We start from the raw sequence: 23,259 nt of genomic DNA on the forward strand, positions 1-23,259 counted from the left end.
GTTGCCCTGTTAGGCAGGAAAATTAAAAAAGACGAGGTACTACGGGAACCCCGGTTGCTCCGCATAAGCTCTGGGACTTCCCTCGACTCTCAAAACCAAAAACCCACACCTCGTGATTTTGGAGTCATCTTTCATTGGAGATTCCAAGGAAAATTAAAAGCTGAGGCAAAGATGAGCGTCCGAGTTACAAGCACAAACTTGATCTCTAGAAGCACCCTGCAGATAACTGGGGGTGCTTGGGGCCTTACTGCTGGCATTCGCAAGGACCATGGGAGCTGGGCGCCAGGAGGGAATGGTCCTTAATCCGATAAATCTCAGGGAAATCGATTCAGCGGCACTTGCTGAAAAAGCCTCTTTGATGGCCCAGCCTTGTTGTTCCGAACACTGATGGACTGAAGTTTGCATGGAGCAAACTTCCCCAAGACAGACTGGTTTAGCCAGCCAGGGCCACCGCCACCGCCCACAGGGGGGACGCTCTCCCAGAGGGGTTCTCGGCCCACGGGCAAAGCCTCGGGCAGCACCGTTCCTGCCGGTTTTCTCTGCCGCGACAGCGAGGCCCGCATTGCAGCATCTGTTTGAAACGACAGAACCGCCCCTCCGAGAATATTCCGCTCGGTATTTTACCCGGAAACTCTTCTGACTATTCAACTAGCTCTGGATCAGGGAATGACGCTTGTCCCTGAGGAAGGGGGGGGAACGTCAGAGGGTAACTTTAACACGTCGCTAGCTCTCCTCGACGGCCGTGTTGACCCCAGGTGGAGTTTGTGCGGCCTCGGTGACATCTGGACGCAGCCGGCTTTCTGCTGTTGTAAATGTCCTCTCCGGCCGCCCGGACGTTCGTGGCATGTGGTCCCTCTGAGGCTGTGGAGACGCCCCCCTTCACCCGAGACTGGGGGCCAAACTCTGATGTTGTGTAGACAGGCAGCGTGGGGTACAGACTGAGGGAAACTGAGCTCTCCCGGGAACCGGAACTTTCTCGTTGACCTCTTTAGCCTTGGAGTCTCTTCTGCCCTGGGACAACAAGTCCGCGGTTCGCTCCTGCAGCTGCTCGTTCCTAACCCCCAGCACTGCTTCACGTCCCCTGCTGTCCTGTCCGCCGTCACCGTGTATGCTTTCCAGCGTCTTCCTTTTCTGCATAAGGTCTCCAGCAAGACGTGGGCTTTTGCCTGGGAAAACTCACTGTGAGCAAAGGGCGTTTCTCTTTTCCCTCTGACCAGAGCTCCCGCCAAGCGGGCCCTTCACACGAAACCCTCCGGCTGTAGGGCCTTGGTCCATGATTCCGGCTTCTGTAGGTGAGCTTGGGGGCCGCTTCACAGCCAGAGGAAACTGCCTCTTCCTTTTGATTTTAGCTAGCCCTTCGTTAAAAACAAAACAAAACAAGACACCAAAGAGCCGCACTCCAGGAATAAACAAACAGACACACACTGCTCGTGGCTCAACTCCCTGCTGCGGTCGAACTCTGCCTGCAGTGACTTGCATGGCCCCCGGGGAACAGCTCAGTCAGATTCTGGCTCCTGGACCCATGTCGCCCTCTTGTTCCCCTACATCTGAGTTTAGGGCTGCAGTGCCCACATAAAGGGGGAGACCACGCAAGTGCACAATTTCTCCTGAGGATGAAGTGGAATAAATAGGAGATGTGTTTTGTGGCTGACTTTGTTGCATCTCGCCTCTTTCTGGAAAGCGACAGACAAGTAATGGTATTTCGCTTAACACTTAAAGCAGGGTCAGTGTGGGATGTCTACGCTGGTCCCGTAAAGAAACTGTGTTCGATGCTACTGTGGACCTTTTATACTTAAGAAGGCTAGATACACACAAAAGGGAGAAAAGAAAATCCCGAACAGAATGTTCTGAGACTGCCTGCAGCATAATTTATGACTGTCCTCACCGCCCCCCCCCCCACCCGCCCCCTTAAAACCAGGTTTTGCAGACTGAAGGGAAGGGATCCGGGGAGAACCCCCTGGGACCGGTGTCCAGGATGGGCTAAGAGAAGGTAGGGTGGCAGACACAGAAGGGTCCTCTGTGAGACGATGAGTCAGGACGAAGTCAACTGACCTGATTAATTTTAGTTTTCCTTCAGTTTGTTCTAAGAATATCTCGGAAAAGTAGCAGTGGGCTTACCACCAGCAGTTTTATTCTTGGAGTAGAGGACACGTAAGCAGATTTGATGAGGAAGTTGCTGCTCTAAGAATAAAGCTTGTGCCAACCAGTCAGTAACTCAGCCACCCCTGGGGGGTCCCTTTTGCCTGCTCACGGGCGCCTGTCGGAGGAGACAGATGTGGGCTGTGGGACACAGCTGCTCCGCCGTCTCGGGAGCAGGGGCCCCGAGGTCATGGCCCAGTGCCGGCAGAGGCAGTGGCAGAGCTCGAAGGCACGATCCGCTGGCCCCCAGAGGTGGGATGCGGAGGGGTAATGGAGACTCCCTGGGGAGCACTGAAAAGCGGCAGGTGGTATGAGTGAGGAGGCCCGTGTCTTAAAGACTCTCGGTTCACCTCTAGGGATAGAAACGCTAAGACCGGCCGACGCTGGTTACCACCGACAATCAGGAGCCTGGCAGACGGCGGTCACTGAGACGGAGAGATAGTGCAGCGGGGGGAAGGACACAGGTCCCGGTGCCAGGACACCGCCTGCCAGCTGTGTGTCTTCAGGCAAGTTACTCAGCCTCTCTGTGCCTTAGCTGTCTCAACTGTAAACTGGAGACAACAGGACCCACTCTGTAGGTCGGCTGCGAGGGTTAAATGAGCGACAGGGTGGGCCTGGCGCCCGGGGTTTGTTAAACACGCGCACAGAACGGGAGTCCTGTGGGAAGAGTCGCGACGAAGGTGGCCAAGCCAGAGTGGTGGCTGGCACCCACTCCTTGCAGCGGAGGCCGTGGCCAGCGAGGGAAGGGCAGCCAGGGCCTGCGGAGGAGCTGGCTAAACTCTGGTTACGCTTCCAGGAGAGCCGCACACACACGAGAAGTCCCGTCAAGGACTCGGAGCAACGGTTACAGCCCTGCTGGGCCTGTGAGTCCATGAAGCCCGGTCCCCAAAGCAGGTGTGCCCCCACCGCTCTCTCGGTTCTGGGGGGGCACTCCGCAGCCGCCCTACAAGTGGGCACGGGCCCCCGTCCCCGCCGGGTCTGTGCTGACTCTGAAAATCAGCAGGAATCTGGGGGGCTCAAGCCACAAACTGAAGGCAAGGCCGGTACCTGGCCTTTTTTTTCTCCCCACCCCGCAGAGGTCAGGGGTCACCGGCCTCCTCTCTCCAGAGAAACGGAGGGCGTGACGACCCCTCTGGGATTCGAGAAAATGGGGCTCAGGAGCAGGCCACGTCCCCCTACTCACCACTTTGGGCTTGAAGGGCGGCTGGATCTCCCTGTTCTCGAGTTTCTCCCAGTCGATCCTCCGGAAGAAGGCGTGCTCCCGCACGTCCCTCTCCCCCTCGGGCCCGCAACCCAGCCGCTTGCCGGGGTGTTTGGTCATCAGCTGGAAAGCAGCAGAAAAGAGGATGCAACGTATACCGTGGTGGCCACAGGTGACGACAGCATATCGTATAACTGAGATGTGCTGAGAGCACAGAACCTAAGAATCTTCCCCATGAAGAAACAAAAGGTAACTAACTATGTGAGGGGAGGGACATGTCTACCTGATACGGGGAAATCTCTTCACAGCGGATGGGCATATCAAACCGCCAGGTGGCACATTTTTAGACGTATCGCACAAAGTTTGTCGATTCTACCTCAAAAAAGCTGAACAAAAAAAAAAAATCTGCCCTCCCCCACCACACGCACAAAAAGTAGGAGAAAAAGAGAATGTTGGACAATAGTGCCTTCCCTTCGGCAGCTCTGTCCCCCAGCCCAGACCGTGTGGACGCCTGGAGAGCACCCCAAGAAATCTGACCCCCAACTCACAGATACGGTGCTGATAGTATGGGTCTTTCTATAGTGATTTGTATGATAAAGGAAACAGAGAGACAATCTGGCCCCACAGCCAGAGGAATTTAAAGAGGTGTTTTCGTACACTATCTGTGTCGAACTGCCTTCCCAGATGTCTAGAGAAGTACGTGTGTGAAGAGGTATGCCATCACTCAAAATTGTGCATCTCATGTGATACTAGTAAGAAGCATCAGATGCCTGTTTATTGCTTGGACCAAACCGTATTAATCGAAGACTCGCGGGTTTGGCTAAGTAAATGCCAGGACCAGCAGGTGACTAGTCAATTCCCATGTGCCTAGTGCAGGACGTGGAGGCGAACACGGGCCACCAGCTTGGAGGGCAGGGCCCAGCTCTCCCTGTGTAGATTTGCAAACAGTGCCTGGCCCTTGGAAGACAGGTGATAAATGCATCCCAACCGATCAAACCCACCGGAAAATGTTAGCAGCGTGTTACTTTCCATCTCACTGGGTCTGACAATAATTTTGTGGCCTGAAGCTTGACTATTAAAAACAGACCAAGTCATGAGCCAGTAATTTCCGTTCCTAGGTATTTCCTCGACAGAAGCAGTTCGTATGTTCCCCAAAATACACAACCTGGAAGTTTCGTGGCAGTTCTGTTTGTAACGGCTCCCGAAACTGATGTGGAAACAACCCAAAGGCCCAGCAGCAATAACACGAATGGATAAACTGTGCTGTGGTCACACAGCGGAAGAAACACAGCAAGACAGGATGGAACCACAGACACAGGAAATGGAGAAATCTCACTATCACAGTGTTGGCTGAAAGAAGCCAGGCCCGGGGAAGCGTCCAATGCAAGACTGCATCTGTGTGATGTTCAGAACAGGTGACGCTAATCCAGGCAGGGACAAGTGGGGACGCTGCTTACCTCAAGGGGAGGGGCGGAGCTGTGGGACAGGAAGGGAGGGGGCTTCTAGGGTGTCGGAAACATTCTCTCTCTTCTAATTAATTAAACATGTATTTATTTTTTATTTGAGAGAGACAGAGACAGCACAGGTGGGGGAGGGGCAGCCAGGGAGGAAGAGAGAGAATCCCAAGCAGGCTCCACACTGTCTGTGCAGAGCCCAATGCGGGGCTCAAACTCACGAACCTCGAGATCATGCCCTGAGCCCAAATCAAGTCAGACGCTAACAGATTGACCACCCAGGCACCCTTTAAAAAAAAAAAAAAAAAAAAAAAAAAAGGCACCTGGGTGGCTCAGTTGGTTGAGTGTATGACTCTTGGTTTCCGCTCAGGTCATTATCTCGCAGTTTCATGGGTCTGAAGCCCTTGTCAGGCTCTGCACAGACAGCGTGGAGCCTGCATGGGATCCTCTCTCTCTCTCCCTCTCCCTCTCTCTCTGCCCCTCCCCTGCTTACGCTCTCAAAATAAATAAATAAAAACATTAAAAAATTAAAAAAAATTTTTTTGGATGTTTATTTTTGAGAGAAAGAAAAAGAACACGAGTGGGGGAGGGATGGGGAAAAGTGGATCAGAAGCAGGCTCTGTGCTGACAGCAGGGAGCCTGCTGCGGGGCTCGAACTTGTGAATTGAGAGATCAGTCAGGCGGTTAACTGACTGAACCACCCAGGTGCCCTAAAACGTTATTTCTCTTGACCTGAGTGCAGCTGCATGGGTGTGTTAGTTTTGTGAAAATTCACTGACCTATGCGCTGACGATTGGTGCCCATTTCTGCACGCACGATTTATCTCAAAAAAAGAATCCGACGAAGAATGACCCAAGACACACCACGTTAGGCAACGGAAGAGAACCAACGTTTTCTGAGCGCCCAAGATGACTTCTGGCAACTCACACCACAACTTCATGAGGTGGGGGAGACACTAAAACACAGCGCGATTAGCTGCCTGGGCCAGAGTCCCAGGAGGTCCAGTGGACCAGAACCCATTCTCCAGGCCGCCATATCTCCCACTGTTCCCCGGGGGTCACCACACCGGAGCCCTTGATGGCAGAAACGAGTGGCATGGGTTTGCAGTCTCTCTGCCATCTCTCTCAGAAGTGTGGGGAAGGGGTTTCCCCAGTCGACCCCCTGGGTCTGTAATTATAAAAGAATTCAGATCTACTTACTCCTTTGCAGATGGAAACGGCCTCCTTGGACAAGGATTTTGGGTAAGAAACATTATGCTCCATTATCGACTGAAACAGCTCGTCTTCATCTTCGCCATCAAATGGAGGCTGTTCCAGAAAACAGAGACATGGGAAAACACGCAGAGTCATTCAAACATGGCGCCTGAAGATCCCACTCAGCGCCAAGAAACAGACAGGGCTTCCCGGCGCACCACGGGCTGCAGGGTTAGCTCAGCGAAGTTGCTGGTTTATTTGATTATCTTTCATTAGGTTGGCGGTTGTGTGTTTTTCACTTTTTCCTCTGTCTCTTTAATTATCCTGCCCTGGGCAACCCAAAACCATCTTTAGGGAAAATGTTTTTGAGTAATGCTTTTAATGATTTGCAAATAAATTATAATTAATCCATTAATCTTGTAATTATGTGTTAAAAAATTTAATTATAATTAAGTTCGGTTACAGATGGCTCTGCGTGCAGGGGCGGGGGCAGGTGGAGAATGCCAGTACCTTTGGATTCTGAGCATGGGGCGATGGGGCCATCAGAACACGGGCAAAATGGACTTCCTCAGGTCCAGCAATTCACACCAGGGCCCTTCTGACCCAACAGGGAGTTGCTCTGTCGGGAGCCTGGCACCTGCATGGTGGTAGCGACGGGAGCTTAGTTTCTACTGGACATTTCCCTTTCCACTTCAACCGGGTTTGTAGGAGGTCACGGCTTTAAAGTCAGGAGGATCTGGCCCAGAACTCTAGTTCCACCACCTCTTAGCTGGGTGTCCACGGGCGAGCGACCCATCTCTTTAAGATGCAGTTTTCTGATCTGTAAAACGGGGTTCCCTGGTGAGTCTGCAAAACTCCTGCTAGTTTATCACGGAACCATCAGGTGCCTGATGAAGGGCGGTGCCTAGTGGCACTGGTATTTTATTAAGGCACATGAACGGTCTTAGAAGGGGCTGCCAGGATTCTTGGGAGGAGCAGGTGAGCTCAGGACGTCCTTCAAGTTTTCTCCTCCGGCAGGTCTCTAATCCCAAGAGGTCTGGCAAATTACCTGTCACTCTGGAGGGACAGTATACAGGATAAGTGGGTTTATGGGCCATTACTTAATGTTTCTTTCTGGCTTAGCTAACCTTGGGTTTAGCAGAAGAAAGGCAGACCAGAGGTCAGCTTTCATACAGAGAAGCCCTGTATTTCAATCTCGTTGCATTTTCCTTCTCGTGGAAGAGAGGACTCTCCGTCACTTTGGCTGACATGGTTAGGGCTCTGCTAATGCAGAGTCCAGCTTGAATGTAAACTGTATCGTGGGCCACAGATAGCTGTGCAGTAGTCAGCAGGATATCCCTTCTTGTCGAGCATTTCTGAGTAAGAGAGAGCATTGGAACCAAGCAGAGTCCTCCCCTTGAACCACGACTTGGGTCATTCCAACCTGCTCATCTGACCCCCAGCCTTAGTCCTCCCTGACCCTCAGCCCTGAATAGGAGTCACCTGTGGGGTCAGCACACGGAAGCCACACCCACCAAAGGGCAAGCCACTAAGTCTATCAAGAACCTACCTTGGGACCAGGTAGGGAAGAGCAGGGGGTTGGGACTGGTGCCATTATTTTTGTTTTGTTTTGGTCTAGAAATATAAATAAATAGGCCTCTTTTCCAGTTGCAAGCACCTGGTATAAAGAATATTTAATTTGGCCAAAGCATGCAGGTGGGTGAGAAGAACTAAAATGCTCTGAGCAGAGCAGGAACAGCCCGCCATGGTGAGTGTCCCTGGGCAGAAGTAACATGGTGCCTGGATGCCCCACGGCAAGGCAGCTGGGCACAGACACCCGCTTGCACGTGCAGATGGTCACCTGGGTCAGCCGGTTTGTGCCACCTCAACCGAGAAAGAACAGAGCAGGACACCCTGCGGGTGTGAGTGGAGCTGCACTGGCCAAGAGCTCCACTGGAGCCCAGTCCTGCTGTCCATCCCACTACACCTTCTCTGCCTGATATCATGCAACCCACTTCTTCAGGACACCTGTGATAGGACACCCACACAACATCCCATGTTCCCAAATAAGTGATCCATAGATGTGGCTGGTTCTTGGCCAAGGAGATTTTCATGGCTACAGCAAACCTGATGTAGTTTCTGCTCAGGGCTGTGAACTGCACACATCCAGGGGGCCCCATTCACTCTGAATTTCCTATGTATTCATTCTCTACAATGTCATGGTGCCCGGGATGGGAGCCAGGCACAGGTTCTGCTCCTGGATAACCAAACAACACTTCTCAATGTGGCCCCTTAGGGCCGCTAGTTGGGAGAAACCACATACTTTGTGGATTTCAATGCAAAATGAAAATGTGGGCCCCTTATTAGATAATTACTAAGAATTTCAAGATGGCAACAGCAGATCATCAAACCAGATGCATGAGGCTCTTGGAGCTTGGGTCCCGTATGACTACATCGGTCACATGCCCGTGAGGCTGGCCAAACGTGGCGGACTTTGCTGAGCAGTGACAGAGGCACCAGGGAGAGTCAACTGGCCTTTTTGGTGGTGCTCACGTACTAGCAACAGGAATGCTCCAGGGGCTGGGTCACAGATAATCCAAGCCAAAGGCTTAAGAGAAATTCTCTGCAAAGGGAAACTCAGACAAACCATCTCCAGGAATCTTTCTCAGCAAGAATCTCCGCGTTTGAAGACGATTAGGTCGATGCAGCTGCCTTTTCCCTGACTCTGATGTAGAAGACAGGAATTTGCGGGGTGGGGGTTGGGGGAATGTTCCATGCAGGGCACTGGGCTGTTGCAGCTGCTTAATTGTCCTCATGGCCTGGGGACCCACTTGGCCCAGGTGAGCTGTGCCTACTAATGATCAAAGGAAGTGCTTGGCCACGAGGCCCCCTCTGTATTCCCCCTGAGAGCAGGACACCTGGCTCCTGACACATCCCAGACAGCATTCCTTACAACTAGCGGGTATTCGTCCTACAGGATACCCCTGGGTCAAGTCTTGCACCCTTTACCCCCTTCTGGAGATGTGCATTAACATTTACACTTTTTTTTATTAAAAAAAAATTTTTTTAAAGCTTATTTTTGAGATCGAGAGAGACACAGAGTGTGAGTGGGGGAGGGTCAGAGAGAGAGGGAGACACCGAATCCGAAGCAGGCTCCAGGCTCTGAGCTGTCAACACAGAGCCTGACGCGGGGCTTGAACTAACTAATGGTGAGATCAGACCTGAGCTGAAGTCGGACACCTAACCAACTGAGCCACCCAGGCGCCCCAACATTTACACTTTTTAAATGTTCTAAGAAGTCCTGCAGTAAAGAAAGCTGTTTAATCCAAATGTGAATCGTATAGGCTGGGGATCGAGGACCCTGAGGGCCCTTGGGCTCACCTGTTGCGTTAAGATTTCTAAGCTAGAACAAAAGCCACACGACCACGTGTCCTTGGGGGCAGAGCCTTGGGGTTTCACCCTGCGTCTCATCCCTGTGTGGCCCCAAAGACTGGGGCCTCTCCTGTCAGCACATCCCAGGGTAGACAGGTGCCTCTATCCCTGATGTTCTGTTATCACCCACTTTGAGTCTGTACTGCCTGATGAACAGCCGGTATTTGGGACTGAGCAGCAGTAAGGACAGTGGCAATAGCAGTAACACATGTTTTCAGGCTCCTTCTGTGTGCCGGGCACCGTGGGGAGCACTGTGCACGTCTCCCTCACTTAACCCTCAAAACCGCTGTATAGTGTATGTACAATTAAGCCCGTTTTACAGCTGAGCTGGTTGAGGCTGTATTACGTGCTCTGGCCAGGGTCACGGAGCTGGGATGTGGAAGAACCAAGATTCAAGTGCAGACATCTGACTGCGGGGTGCGGGCTCTGAGCCATTCTGGGCAACGCCAATGCCTCGCATTTGCTCCGGTGGGTCCGTGGTGAAGGATGGTCCCCTGGCACCCCTGGTCCCCTGCTGGTGGGGCGGACTGGGAGGTGCTCAGCTGCTGGTCCCCCCGGCACCTAAAGAGGGCGCCACTGGGGCCGGGGTGGGGAAGACCATTTCTGTATCCTGTATAAGGAGCAGTGGTTCTGAAAAGAAACAGGGGCAGTCGCTGTGGACTGACATGATTCAAGTCACTGTGTAGAATGTCTCTAGCCTAGAGACCTGGCACGATTTCCCAGGCTCATTCCGACTGCTATATCTCTTGCCTTTGCCACACGTCCTCTGCCAGTCAGCAGAGGTCACCCGAGGACCCACGCTGATGGTGCAGCTGCCATCTTGGTCTTGCTGTAGTGGGGTGCCCTCTGGGATGCTCCTGGGGTGCCCTGCGCCAGGGCTGAAGTGCTCCAGATCTCATTGGTCAAAATCAGTCACGTGCTCTATCCAATCACAAGTGAGCCGGGAGGTACAATCCGAACATGTGCCAGAAGGAAGACCCCAAATATCTGGTGACCAGCAACAATGCTCATCACATCAGAAACGCTCCCTGGAGTCTTCTATTGAATTAAAACCATGTATTCCGGCGGGGAGAGGGATTCCAGGAAGGTAGCACCCACATTCCCTTTACCTCAATGCAAAAACCGCTCTTACTTTTCTGGGAGCTCTGAGGCCTGTCACATTACTTTCAAATAATGACGCATCATTTGGAGTTTCTTGTTTTTCACGGACTGTTGCAAACGCTTTCTCCGTGGCTACCGGTGTTCCCAGATTAACGCCGCTGAGCTGATCCATCATGCGTCAGGGACGGGCTCACTTGTCCAGGGGCACGTTTACAATGGCTTCCGGGGCGGCACTCTGAGAACTAACAGCTTCTATAAACGTCTCTGTGCCATATGTCCTTTTTTCCTTCTCTGAATGACTTCCTAAGGTAAAACTTCCCTGGTGTGGGGTTATACAGCTGCAGAATGTGAGCATTTTTATGGCTCTTGTTAAGTCTGTCCTAGTCACCCGGGGGAGCATTCTTACAGGTAACTGCTGCTTAGGCCTTGGCATTGAAGGCAGGTCAGTGGTGAAGTTATAATTATATTCATTTGCCTTCCCAGGCACCTCGGCTACCGAGCCTGGTGACAACAGGAGGCAATGCGTTGCGGGGGACTAAGTACGTGAACTTTTTGGATTGCTTCTCTCTCCTCTTTCCCGCATTCCCATGATCATTTTCAAATTTCTACAAATCTGGACTTTGTGTCTCAGGCTAAGCCACCTGTTAATAAGTAAAGTCTTGGCTTGGTGTAAAAATGTTCTGACCCAGCGGTGCCCTGCTTAGCAATATGCAATTTGTGAATTTTAGACAGACAGGTGAGGGATGATGGTTTACTCTTTTCCAAAATGGTTTCCAAATCACTTACTAATTCTGCGGTTGATGGGGCCCTTCCATGTTTGTCTACAGATCACTGATGACCAGTGGTGGGGTGGGAGAGCACCCAAGGACAAGGCAGGCTGAAGCTGGGGGATCAAGTACCCATTACCGGTATATTAGGAACAAAGACAAAGCATAAAGAACCCTGGTGGAGGGGATCTAAAGAGGAGAGGGCTGGTCCCTTTATGATGAAGCCCGGTGACCGCGTGAAGCTACGATATGCTCATTACAGTGCTGGGTAAATACTGTTTATGCCTGAAAGCAATCATATTTGTCAAGCAATCCAGGAACTGAAGAAAGACTCAGGCTGTTTATGTTTAACTGCCCCCTTGGCTGCTGACAATAAACATGGCAAATGAGGAGAAAATTGCAATAAACTATCTCTTCTGCTCATCTCTGGCCCTCTGTGATGAAAGGGGACAAATTTAGACCACAACCCCATCAACAGCTTTATAATTAATCTCACTTTTCAATAACAGCATCTATACCCTCTGCTGGGCCTGGAGGCTCCTGCTGCTTTGGGGGGGGGGCTCTGGGTAATGAAGGCACAGAGCCTTCATTATCCTTTCTGGGCTGAGTCACAGCCCAGAAATACATTTAAATTTGCACTGAGTCACAGGGAAGACTAAGAAGTGGGTTTCTGAAATGAAAACACTGTGTTTGGGGCAGGCGCGGTGTGCATTCAGGGGAACAGTGGCTGAGCCTGCCATTGTGCCTGAATGTGGGCTGCTTTTAAGACACCCCATTTAAAGGGTGTCACCATGTTCAATAGAGATAATGAAAACTTGAAGGAATCCTATCAGGCAGGCTAATGGAGTCTGAGAAGCAGGTTGGGAAACAGCAAAAACGTGCCAGAATGTTTATGGAAACACCGAGCATGGGGAGGGCATCTTCGAGGGCCTCGGGGACAATCCCCATGTGACGCAGGGTGTTAAAATGCACCCCCGAGGGGACTCCCCTGCAGGAGGGCAGCGCTTCCTGAGCTCTCCTCTAGGGAGTGACGTCCCCCCCCCCCCCCCCCCCAGCTTGGCGGAAGATGGGGGTGAGAGTGTGGCCTGGTGTGTGTGTGTCCTCGTGGGGAGGGGGGATGTGGGACTTTGCTGCAGGCCAGGCTCCTGCTGGCCAATCCAGAGTCAGCTCGTTTGATCTCTCGCGCAGCGCCCTTGGAAACAGATCCCATTTCCACCCACCCGATCTCTTTTGTTGACATATGCAAATGGGACTCGGGGAACACAGCATTTGTTTCTGGACTCAAGAGTCAGGGCATTCAAGGGGGACTGGAAGGGGACTCAGCTTTTTGTGCCTTCGTGAACAGCAGGACTCTGGGGGGCGGGCGACCGTTCAAATTTTATTGTCAGGACTCTAAAGAGGGGAAATTAACTCAAGGGGCAGGCCCCTTGCTGTTGGCTCACTAGTGGTGGTTCTGGATAAGCTGCTTTTCTGTGCTTAAAAAAAGGGGGGGGGGTATTTGGCCTGAGATGAATATTTTTATTGGGGCTAAAAGCCTAAATAATCACAAACCATTTTACTAGCAATCAAGGCTTAACATCACTTCTCCGTTAACGACCAAATGCAGTAGGCTAATGCCCGGAGTCTTTCAATACCTAAGAGGCTACTTTAGACCCAAAAGATGTAAGACAAGGGCCATCAATGGCGTCCCACCCCAGAGGGAAAGCCAAAGGTCTGTGATGACTTTCATACTCTTAAGACCTGGGCTTCCCTTCCCTCGCAGACCTCAGTTCCCACTCCCTCTCTAGGCTACTTTGCTCTGGACACACTGGTGGTTTCCTGTCCTTTTTTCAAAACACGGCCACACACTTCCACCCCAGGGCCCTTACACTTGCTGTTTCTGTCTCCTGGAATGCTTTTACTGCACATCTGCCCATGGGCATTCTCTTACTTTTCTCTGGTCCTCACTTTAGCTACACATGAGGCCCTCCTTGGCCGTCAATAAAATTTCCATCTCCTCCAGCACTACATCTTCTTTTCCTGCTTTGTTACTTTTCCTCTTAGCTTGTCACTATTCTGTATTTTCCTTATTTAGCTCGTCTACTGTCTCTAGATTGGGGGCCTCATGAAGGCAACGGTTCTTGTCTGTTCTGCTTATAGTGATAACCATGCACACAGTACACACTCAAGTATGTGCTGAATGAATCCACAAATGAGTCAATGGATGTCAAATGCCAGAAAGGGTGATTCCCCCCACCCCCTAGCCTCATCCCAAGGAACAAAGATTCAAAGATTTCCTTGGGTGTAGCTCAGCTGCCCACCACGGGCATTTCTTTCTGTTTTCTCTAAGGCTTTTGGCTATGGAAGGTCAGACTCCCGGACATCAGGACTTGAGTGCTGGGAATTATAAAAAGCTGCCCAGGGCAGAGTTGTTTTTAGGTAAAACGACAGAGATCTGGTGGATAGATGCTCACCCGACCTGCTTCCCCTCGCTGAGCTCACAGGTACACACATTCTGCTTCCCAGCCCTTTGCGTCTCAGTGAGGGCCATGCGGCCAGCAGGCTGCAGGAAGCACAGAGGTGCACCACGCCTCCAGGCCTGGCCCCCGAAACATTCTGTGCAACTTCCCTTCTGCTCTGTCTTCACTGGCCAGTTGAGTAAGGAGGGGGTCACTGAAGGAATGTGAGCCCCTAAAAGACGGCAGGGCCAGTGAATGAAAGAAGCCTACCCTCGAATGACCATGTGGACAATGTAAGATAAATCCGTGTCGTGTGTTAGACTGCGGAGACTTGGGGTTGCTCGTTAACGTGGCCAGTGCGATTTGCCCCGACGACGCAGATATTAAGGCCATATATTAAAGAGCGCCAGCCTAGGCAGTAATCCCCCCGCTTATCTGACCTATGCAGCCTCCCTCAGAGAAACCTAATCTGTCTTTTTTGTAACTGGAGGTTCAGCCTCCATGCTTTTGTGAAAATGACAATGAACTGCCGAGAGTTAGTTACGGAAGAGATGGGAAGGAGCTATTAAAATTATTCTTCAAGTTTTACTGTCTTCTTCCTTTGATAACAATCGCGATGATACACAGTGGGCAGCTGCTGGGGTAATGTGTGCACACAAACGTGCAGGGACCCATAACCTAACCCGGTGTTGAGATTCTGAAAACCTACAGAGGCCACTGTCGTCCTCCACGGAGCTTTTGTGTAGAATATGAAAGCTACGTTGTCTGGGCCCCAGGTTGCAGCTTTCAGTGTGGGGTTTTTATGACCAGGAGATGACTGCCGTGCCTACTGAATATAACCCCTTTCAAGGGTGGGGTGGGGTGGGGGTGGATTTCTCCCTCTTTCACCTGGGTTGGGGAAGTCAGACCAGCAGCAGCCAGGTCCTGCTACCGTGGTCCGAACCGAGCTGAAAGACTCCCGTTACCCGGCAATAAACAAGCATGAAAACGTAGCAACCCGTTACCTGCCCAGCTAGCATTTCATATAATAGGACGCCATAGGCCCACCAGTCCACGGATTTCCCATACGGCTGATAAGCGATTATCTGTGGGAAAACACAAACATCGATTACAATTATTGGCGATCAAAAAGCCTGTGTTAGAACAGATACGTCAAGCACTTAGAGCTTTCTGCACTAAGCGGGGAGGGCCCTGCAAATCAGACACACCGGGAACCACCACCCAGGAATTCACTGCCCAAAACCTGTTCGGGAACAGCTCCTCTGAATCCACCCAGAGAAACTACACAGTGACGTCTGAAGGTTTAATTATCCTCATTGGTGAAAAATATTTGGACAGTGAGGTGGATTTACTTTTCGGAAAAAGCCAGAGGCCATTCAGACCCGGGGTCTGGTAAATAAGATAATCAAGCTATGTAACAGAATTTTGCTAAAAGTCACAAAGATGATGGCGGTGATAACGTATCTGAAGTTTTTCACAACATTTTTAAAGCGATACAAAATGATCAAATGTAATATTTGAACCTTGTCTGAATCTTGATTCAAACCAAACCAACTGTAAGAAAAAATCTGGAACACTGAAACATGGTCTTGATGATATTAAGAAATTATCACTAATATAAACCACATCTTCTTTATACATTCATCAGCTGATGGACATTTGGGCTCTTTCCATAGTTTGGTTATTGTTGATAGTATACAATGGAATATTACTTGGTGATCACAAAGAATGAAATCTTGCCATTTACAACAACGTGGATGGAACTAGAGTGTATTACGCTAAGCGGAATAAGTCAGAGATAAATATATGATTTCACTCATATGTGGAATTTAAGAAACAAAACAGGGGGCGCCTGGGTGGCTCAGTCGGTTATGCACCTGACTTCGGCTCAGGTCATGATCTCATGGTTCCTGGGTTCAAACCTCACATCGGGCTCTGTGCTGACAGCTCGGAGCCTGGAGCCTGGAGCCTGCTTTGGATTCTGTGTCTCCCTCTCTCTCTGCCCCTCCCCCACCCATGCTCTGTTTCTCTCTCAAAAATGAATAACCGTTAAAAAAAAAAAAAAGAAACAGATTAACATAGGGGGAGGGAAGGAAAAATAAGATGAAAACAAGGAAAATAAAAGATAAAAATAAGATAAATAAAAATAAAACAAGAGGGGGAGCCAAATTATAAGAGATTCTTAAATACAGAGAAAAAAACCCCTGAGGGTTGCTGGAGGGGAGGTGGGTAGGGTCGCGGGCATTAATAAGGGCACTTGTTGGGATGACAGGGTGTTGCATGTAAGTGATGAATTACTAAATTTTACTCCTGAAACCATTATTACACTCTACGTGAACTAACTTGGATTTAAATAAAAAATTTTTTAAAAAGATTAACTCAAAAGAAGTGTCCTTTTTGGTTAGAAATGTATTTATGAGTGAAATGCACGAGAGATGAAATATTTATGGGTGAAATGACATGATACCTTAGATTTGTTTTACTTTAATTTTTTAATTTTTTTTTTCAACGTTTATTTTTGGGACAGAGAGAGAGCATGAACGGGGGAGGGGCAGAGAGAGAGGGAGACTCAGAATCGGAAACAGGCTCCAGGCTCTGAGCCATCAGCCCAGAGCCTGACGCGGGGCTCGAACTCACAGACCGCGAGATCGTGACCTGGCTGAAGTCGGACACTTAACCGACTGTGCCACCCAGGCGCCCCTACTTTTTAATTTTTTAATGTTTACTTATTTTTGACAGAGAGAGAGAGAGAGACAGAGCGCGAGCGGGGCAGGGGCAGAGAGAGAGGGAGACACAGAATCCGAAGCAGGTTCCAGGCTCTGAGCTGTCAGCACAGAGCCCGAAGGGGGGCTGGAACTCACAGAGTGTGAGATCATGACCTGAGCCGAAGTTGGACACTCAACCCACTGAGCCACCCAGGCGCCCCAGATTTGTTTTAAATACTTAAGCAAGATAAGTGGAAAAGGATCAGAGTAGATGAAATGAGATGCCCAAAATGCAGGCAGCTGCTGAGGAGTGGGGTGATAGCTCGCAGAGACCCATCCCCCGACTGCTCCCTCCATCTTTGTGGCTCTCAGAAGTACGAGAATAATCCCACAACCTGCCCTCATGGAAGAGGGTAACACTGATTTGAATTTCTAGTTCACACTATTAAAACACTGGTATAGTTGCCTAAGGCACACAATCCCTGCCCCCTCCCTCCACCATGGATCACGCCCCAGGATTCCAGGTGAAGACGTCCCAACAGGTACTCAGCAAGATCATTCTGCCATTTTGCATACGCATTTGACTTTGAAACGTTCCAGGATATTTTTTTTAATGGCCCATGATGCCTAATGAAATGTCCTGGGACATAAACAAACCTTCTGCGTGTTTCTTCCTCTCCATGTCTTTAATGTATTACCAATATTTCTCCCTGTAGAACGAGAAATACAAGCTCTTGTGGCTTGCCTCAGTGTGGGCGGCAACCGCGGGATACATGCTTGGATCTGGCAGCTTTAGAGCTCATTTCCTTGACAAGAAAATGATAACCAGAGGAACCTATGAGGGGGCCTTCTTTTCTTTTTTAAACTCCATTTGTTCTTTTTTGAAAACTTGGAAATTGCACGCATACAGGGTATAAAAAGCCCTACTGAAATGAGCTGCCACGCGTTACCTGATGACGGACATTGACGCCTGTCATTCTGGTTCCAAGACAGGAAATAACTGGATCAAAGCTTGTCTTGACCAAGTAGAACAACAAGAGAAATGCTCTTTGGGAGAGCAAAGACATACATTTGCTAAGCACCTCCTATGTATCGGATGCTCTAGGAACACTCTGGCGAACCCAATGCGGCAGAAATGATTATTCTTCCCGTTTTATAGGTGAGAAAGCTGATGTGGCCAAAAGTTTAAGAGACCTGCCCAAAGCCAATCAGTTCGTAAGCGGTGCCCTGAATATTGACATTTTGTTTTAAAAGTACAGTTTATGGCTTTCAAATATATGTAATCACGATACTGAGACCACATAAAATATTAATCAAAGGGCTTCAAGGATTAAAGAGGTTTAAAATCACCGTTTTAGTAGCTGTACCTCTAACATTTCAAAAGCACTTGAATAAAATTTGTTCTTGCAACTGTATGAAAACCAGTCCCGAAAGTCTATTTTCATGAATCAGTGTTTTAGTTACTCTGTTTCTAACACAGGCAGAGCGGAGGCACCGTGTTGCTGTGGAAATTAATCAAGCTGCAGAATGGTAGGGGCTGAGTGAGGGAGGTCACGGTGTATTTCATATCCTCTAGTCTACAAATATCTGAGCAATCTGACCAACCAGACTCCTCTCCTGGGTGGCAGCAAATGCCACCTGAGTTTGGAAAGCTGTCAGAGGTCATGGGTACGGAAACCCTGTTTTTGGCCAGAATGATTCACAAATTCTGAAAGCCAGGCCCCTGAAGGGTTTTGTTTTGTTTTGTGTCTTGCCTCTTATTATCAACTTTGGTTCCACTTGCTTTTTATTTTCTGTTTCCACAGCATTAAACTCTCATGACTCCTGCTGATAACACCCTCTCCTTCCTCCAAGGCTTACCAAAGCAGAACGTCAAGTGCCAGTGGCTCGTTTTTCTCGGTGATAGCACTTGGCAGTCTCTGGAGCCCGCCAGCTCCGCAACTGGGGCCAAGATGACAAAGTCATGCTGAATACTGCAGCGCCTTCAGCTGTAATAGCAGGCTGGGATTTGGAACTCGGTGGGGATTCTTCTTGGGGCAGCTCACAGTGTGTCAGCCCTGACTTGTGCGCTCGATGAGACGGGAAGGTCCGGAGAGCTAAGTTACAAGGTACAGTGGTGCAACCTTACCATCGCAAATTCATTTTTATTTTATTTTTTTAAGGTTTTTTTTTTTAATATTTATTTTTGAGAGAGAGAGAGAGAGAGAGAGAGAGAGAGAGAGAGAGAGAGAAAGCAGGGGAGGGGCAGAGAGAGAGGGAGACTCAGAATCCAAAGCAGGCTCCAGGTTCCGAGCTGTCAGCACAGAGCCCGACACGGGGTCGAACTCACGGACCGCGAGATCGTGACCTGAGCCGAAGTCGGACGCTTAACCAACTGAGCCACCCAGGCGCCCTGCAAATTCATTTGTAGAATGAAACATGCTTTTCCCCTCAATGATGAGCTGCTATTAATAAATACCTCCAATTATCCAAAATCTCACTGCCAAAGGGAAATGGTGTTAGGGAGCCCCATTGGAGATAAACATTTAAATACACATGATGTAGGATGTTGGCTGCCCTGCCCGTGAGCTGTCTACACCTGTGCTGTGTGGTACAGTAGCCATTAGCCACAGTGGCTCCTGAGCATTTGAAATGCGGCTTAGTGCAAACTCTAGGTGCAAAATATACACCAGATTCCGAAGACTTGGGACCAAAACCGTAAAATATCTCATTAGTATTTTGGAGATATTGTGTTAAATAAAATATGCCAGACTTAATTTCACCTGCTACTTTTTTCACTTTTAAAACTGCAGTTGCTAGGGGGCGCCTGGCTGGCTCAGTCAGTAGAGCATGGGCCTCTTGATCTTGGGGTCGTGAGTTTGAGCCCCATATTGGGTGTAGAGAGTACTTACTTACATCTATCTATCTATCTATCTATCTATCTATCTATCTATCTATCTATCTATCTTTAGAAAAAAACAAAACAAGAATATGGCTGCTACATGCAGTTTGGCCTGCATTTTATTTCTACTGGATGATGCTGGTCTACACCCCCTCACAGGCTCCTGCAACCCACTCTAGTTCCTGGGGTCTTATTGGCCCAGGGAGTCAGCTTTGGGTTGAGCACCAGGCTCAGAGACCACAGAATGGATGGTGAGGCTCTCTTGTTTCTGTCCCCACTGGGGATGGGAGCAGGTGTCTCTGGGATGTGTGGGCCAATGGAGGCTTATGGCCAAGCCCTGCAGGGGGGCGGGGGAGGGGGGGTGCTGAGATGGCAATTTGGTTCCCACAGCAGAGAACCTCACAAAAGAGAGGCTGACTTGGCAGATCTCCCTTCGGCACATGGAGGGTGGCCTTTAGCTTCAAAGACAGACCCCCAACAGGGCCACTGTCATTCAGCTTTACTGCTATTTGTCATTACGATCATTTTCCTTACACTTACATGAGCCAATTGCCTGGGGGAGATGTCAGGATGTTTCCAATGGCTGCCTGTCTTGTAAAAGTAAGATATGAATGAGCTTTCTTCCAGGCCGGGCACAGGACTAGGAATGAGGGGGGTAGGGAGGAGGGGAGGAGGGGGGGGGCGGCTTCTCATCTCTGACCAGGCCAAAGGCCACAGTTGCTGGAAGGACATTGCTCGGAAACCACCCACCTTCCACCCTCTGCCAGGGCTGCGTACTCAAAGGCCTCTCAAAGAGGAGGGGGGGCTTCAGAAGCTTTTGGGGGGGGCGGCATGGTGAGGGTCCCGACGCTGCTGGCAATAGCACCCAAGACTGTAGGCAACGTCACCATCGTGGTGCTCGCTGTGCGCCAGGCTCCTTAGTCCATTAGTGCGTTTAGCCCTTGTGAGACTTTTAGGAGACTTTTCCTCACCATTTCAAAGGTGAGGAAGTGAGGTTAAGGAGCCTGCCCAAGGATAGATGATACACAGCAAGTAAGCTGCAGAGCCAGGATTTGAACTCTGGTTCTCCAGACTCGGCATCCACACGTCTGACCTTTTTTCCAAACTGAAGAGCAGCCCATGACCCAGTGTGGTTCCCTGGACGGCTATGGCGGGAACTGACCCAAAAAGGGGTTCAAATGCTGAACAGGATCACAGCTGCCAAGACGGCCATTTGGCTCAGGAACTCTCGCCCTGGAGGCCTGGTCTTAACGGGACCCATGAGATCGCCATGTGTGTGAAGAGTCACTCTCCTGTTCCTGATTGTACCCTGACTGGACTTGACTCCTCATTTTCACACCGTGTTTACTCGCCAACCCTCCCGAACCCACTCTGATCAGCGGCCTGACCACAGAAGGCTCTCTCCAGGCTGCCATTATAAAATAGCACTGGCCTTTATGCATAAAACATGCTTGAGGCCTTTTACCGCCTCAGGGCAACAAAAAATATCTCTTCCTCTTATTAAAAAATAAAAATATCTCAGGGGTGTCTGGGTGGCTCCGTTCATTGAGTGTCTGACTCTTGGTTTTGGCTCAGATCACGATCTCACAGTTTGTGGGGTGGAGCCCCGTGTCAGGCTCTGCAATCAGAGCACAGAGCCCGCTTGGGATTCTCTCTCTCCCTCTCTCTCTGCCCCTCCCTTGCTTTGTATGCTCTCTCTCTCGAAATAAATAAACAAACGTTAAAAAAATAAAAATATTTTAATTTTTTAAATATTTATTTATTTGAGAGAGAGAGAGAGAGAGAGAGAGAGAGAGAGAGAGAGAAAGAGCGCGCACGCATGAGTGGGGGAGAGAAAGAGGGAGGGAGACACAGAATCCAAAGCAGGGTCCAGGCTCTGAGCTGCCAGCACAGAGCCCAACGCGGGCATCGAACTCACGAACCGTGAGATCATGACCTGAGCCAAAGTTGGACACCCGACTGACTGAGCCACTCAGGCACCCCTAAAAATATTTTGATGAGAAAATTATGGTTGTTTCTAAAAACATCCTAAGTTCCCAAGGGCAGATTGTGGAACACAAGAGGCCCTCTTTATGTACATGGTGGAAGACAGCAACGTGTCAAAACAGCCGGGGGAGAAAAGATCAGCTGGAGTGTCTTCTGGGTGTTCTGTCCCGACAGCTGGGACCGTGAGTTCCCGAACCGTCTCCTCCACTCCCTCCTCCGGGGCCCACAGACCCAGGCCACGCCTCTCCTGGAGCCTTGGCCACGTCTTGCTGAGACTGCTTCTCTGCCCCCACTCAACCCCTAGAGGCCTCCCCAGCAGGGGCCGGGCTGCCCTCCTGGGCAATGGGACGCCGCCCAGCATCACAAAACCACCCCGAAGCTTGTGCTGGAGAAACGAGTAGATCTAATCCGAGCCCAAACTGTGGGCACCACTGACCTTTTAGGCGCAAAATCCAAAGTGCCTGTAGGGGTGCTAGGTTGCTAAGGCTGCAGGGAGCCTTTGAGGTGCTTTGCAAAAGTGTCCTCAGGGTTCTGAAAAGGAACCTGAGGTTCAGAGTAGCTAAGTAGCTTGCTTTGAAGGTCACTGGGCTGGTTAGCGACACTGTCTCCTGACTGTGTCCCCTTCCTACAGCACCAGGCTTGGGCCAGAGCATGAGAAATAGAAAAGCTTCATGGTGAGTGGGGGTGAGGCAGCCGTTCCCTGCCCCTGCCCCCCACCGCCAGCCAAGAGGCTTCCCAAACACCTTCTGGGGGGCACGTCCAAGCCCAGACTGCCAACAGCCACTGCACAGGAAGCACACCGTGAGGAGAACACTCTGAACCTGACTTCTGGGGACCAGCTCTGCCATGCGGGAGCTGTGTGACCTTGAACAAGTTGCTTAGCCTCTCTGAGTTTCCATTGCCTCAGCTGTGATATTGGAAATCGGGCACCTACCGGGTCAGAACGCGGTAGGGGATAAAACGGCCTTTTGTATAATAAACTGTGTTTACTGCAGGTGAGTTGAATGTATTATATGGCTCCATAATGCCTAACATCGGAAATAAGAAACGGCTCCCGGGTATGGCAGGCAGGCGAAAATGAAATCAAGGCAATAAACGGAACCCGGCTCACAGGAGGACAAAGGAAACATTCTGCTATCAGAGATTATATGCGTACTATGCATTAAACACCCCGAAATGACTGCTGGCACCTGGCAATTGTCATCAACACCGAACCTTCCATTCACTCTATGTGCAAATATTAGCTTCCTATGTGCCGGACATTGCTCTAGGCATGGGGTACATAAACAAATAAAACAGATTTTAAAAGCCCCTTCTCGTGCAATTAAATTAATTTTTACCAGAGCAGCAAAACTTCAGGTTTCCCTTTTTCTCATTCACAGACCCTCCCCACTTCCTCCTTCCCTCACTCGCGCTGTTTATGGCTAATTGTACGTTTCTTTGGACTGGGCACTCTGCTGGGCACAGGGATTAGGACCCGAACTAGGGAGATACAGACACGAAAATGGGTAACACTAAAATGTAATACCTTATATCAGGGATCTTAGCATATCGCGTGACAAATACCTGCTATATTTGAAATATTTGGACAAAATGCATTATATAAGTATAAAGAGAATTGCCACAAGATGAAAATGGCATGTCTGGAGTCTAAAGCATATACTTTCTATTTAGACAGAAACTGTGGCTCCATCTAGGATTGGAGAGAACAGAAAATGACTTCTCGAATGACAACAAAGGTGCTTTACAATCTATTCATAGTACCCACCTCTTCTCCATCCCTGATGGCTCACTTTATGGGAACAGAGAGTGAACAGCAGGACAACTGAAGTCCTGCTCCCCCAAAAGGTCATAAGAGGAACACCTGGCACTAAAATGCTTTGTAATGATTAACACTGGCTTTAAAGAGCATCTCCTACAAAAGGGATAAAGGAAAGAAGGAAGGAAGGAAGGAAGGAAGGAAGGAAGGAAGGAAGGAAGGAA

The 23,259-nt window shown here is 49.9% G+C and overlaps 1 protein-coding gene and 1 long non-coding RNA gene across 4 annotated transcripts in view; one reads left to right on the forward strand and one right to left on the reverse strand.

The window, feature by feature from the left end:
- Nucleotides 1-23,259, reverse strand: part of PRKCA (protein kinase C alpha) — a 404,563-nt gene that overhangs the window by 15,430 nt on the left and 365,874 nt on the right. For both annotated transcript variants that reach the window (XM_040452168.1, XM_040452167.1), the window contains 3 exons: nucleotides 14,709-14,789; nucleotides 5,994-6,101; nucleotides 3,323-3,463 (listed from right to left, as the gene is read on the reverse strand). In XM_040452168.1, the coding sequence (XP_040308102.1) occupies nucleotides 3,323-3,463; nucleotides 5,994-6,101; nucleotides 14,709-14,789 (330 nt within the window). The remainder of the gene's footprint in view (nucleotides 1-3,322; nucleotides 3,464-5,993; nucleotides 6,102-14,708; nucleotides 14,790-23,259) is intronic.
- The window catches only part of LOC121015311 (uncharacterized), a 7,290-nt gene continuing 2,440 nt past the window's right edge, over nucleotides 18,410-23,259 (forward strand). The window contains exons 1-3 of one of the 2 annotated variants that reach the window (XR_005783751.1): nucleotides 18,410-18,517; nucleotides 22,659-22,784; nucleotides 22,951-23,176. This is a non-coding gene — a long non-coding RNA (uncharacterized LOC121015311). Of the gene's footprint in view, nucleotides 18,518-22,658; nucleotides 22,785-22,950; nucleotides 23,177-23,259 lie in introns of those variants that run through there. The other variant, XR_005783750.1, reaches the window with a different exon arrangement.

This window comes from Herpailurus yagouaroundi, unplaced genomic scaffold (assembly GCF_014898765.1).
Source record: "Herpailurus yagouaroundi ecotype Mexico unplaced genomic scaffold, PumYag 206, whole genome shotgun sequence".
NCBI lineage: Eukaryota > Metazoa > Chordata > Mammalia > Carnivora > Felidae > Herpailurus > Herpailurus yagouaroundi.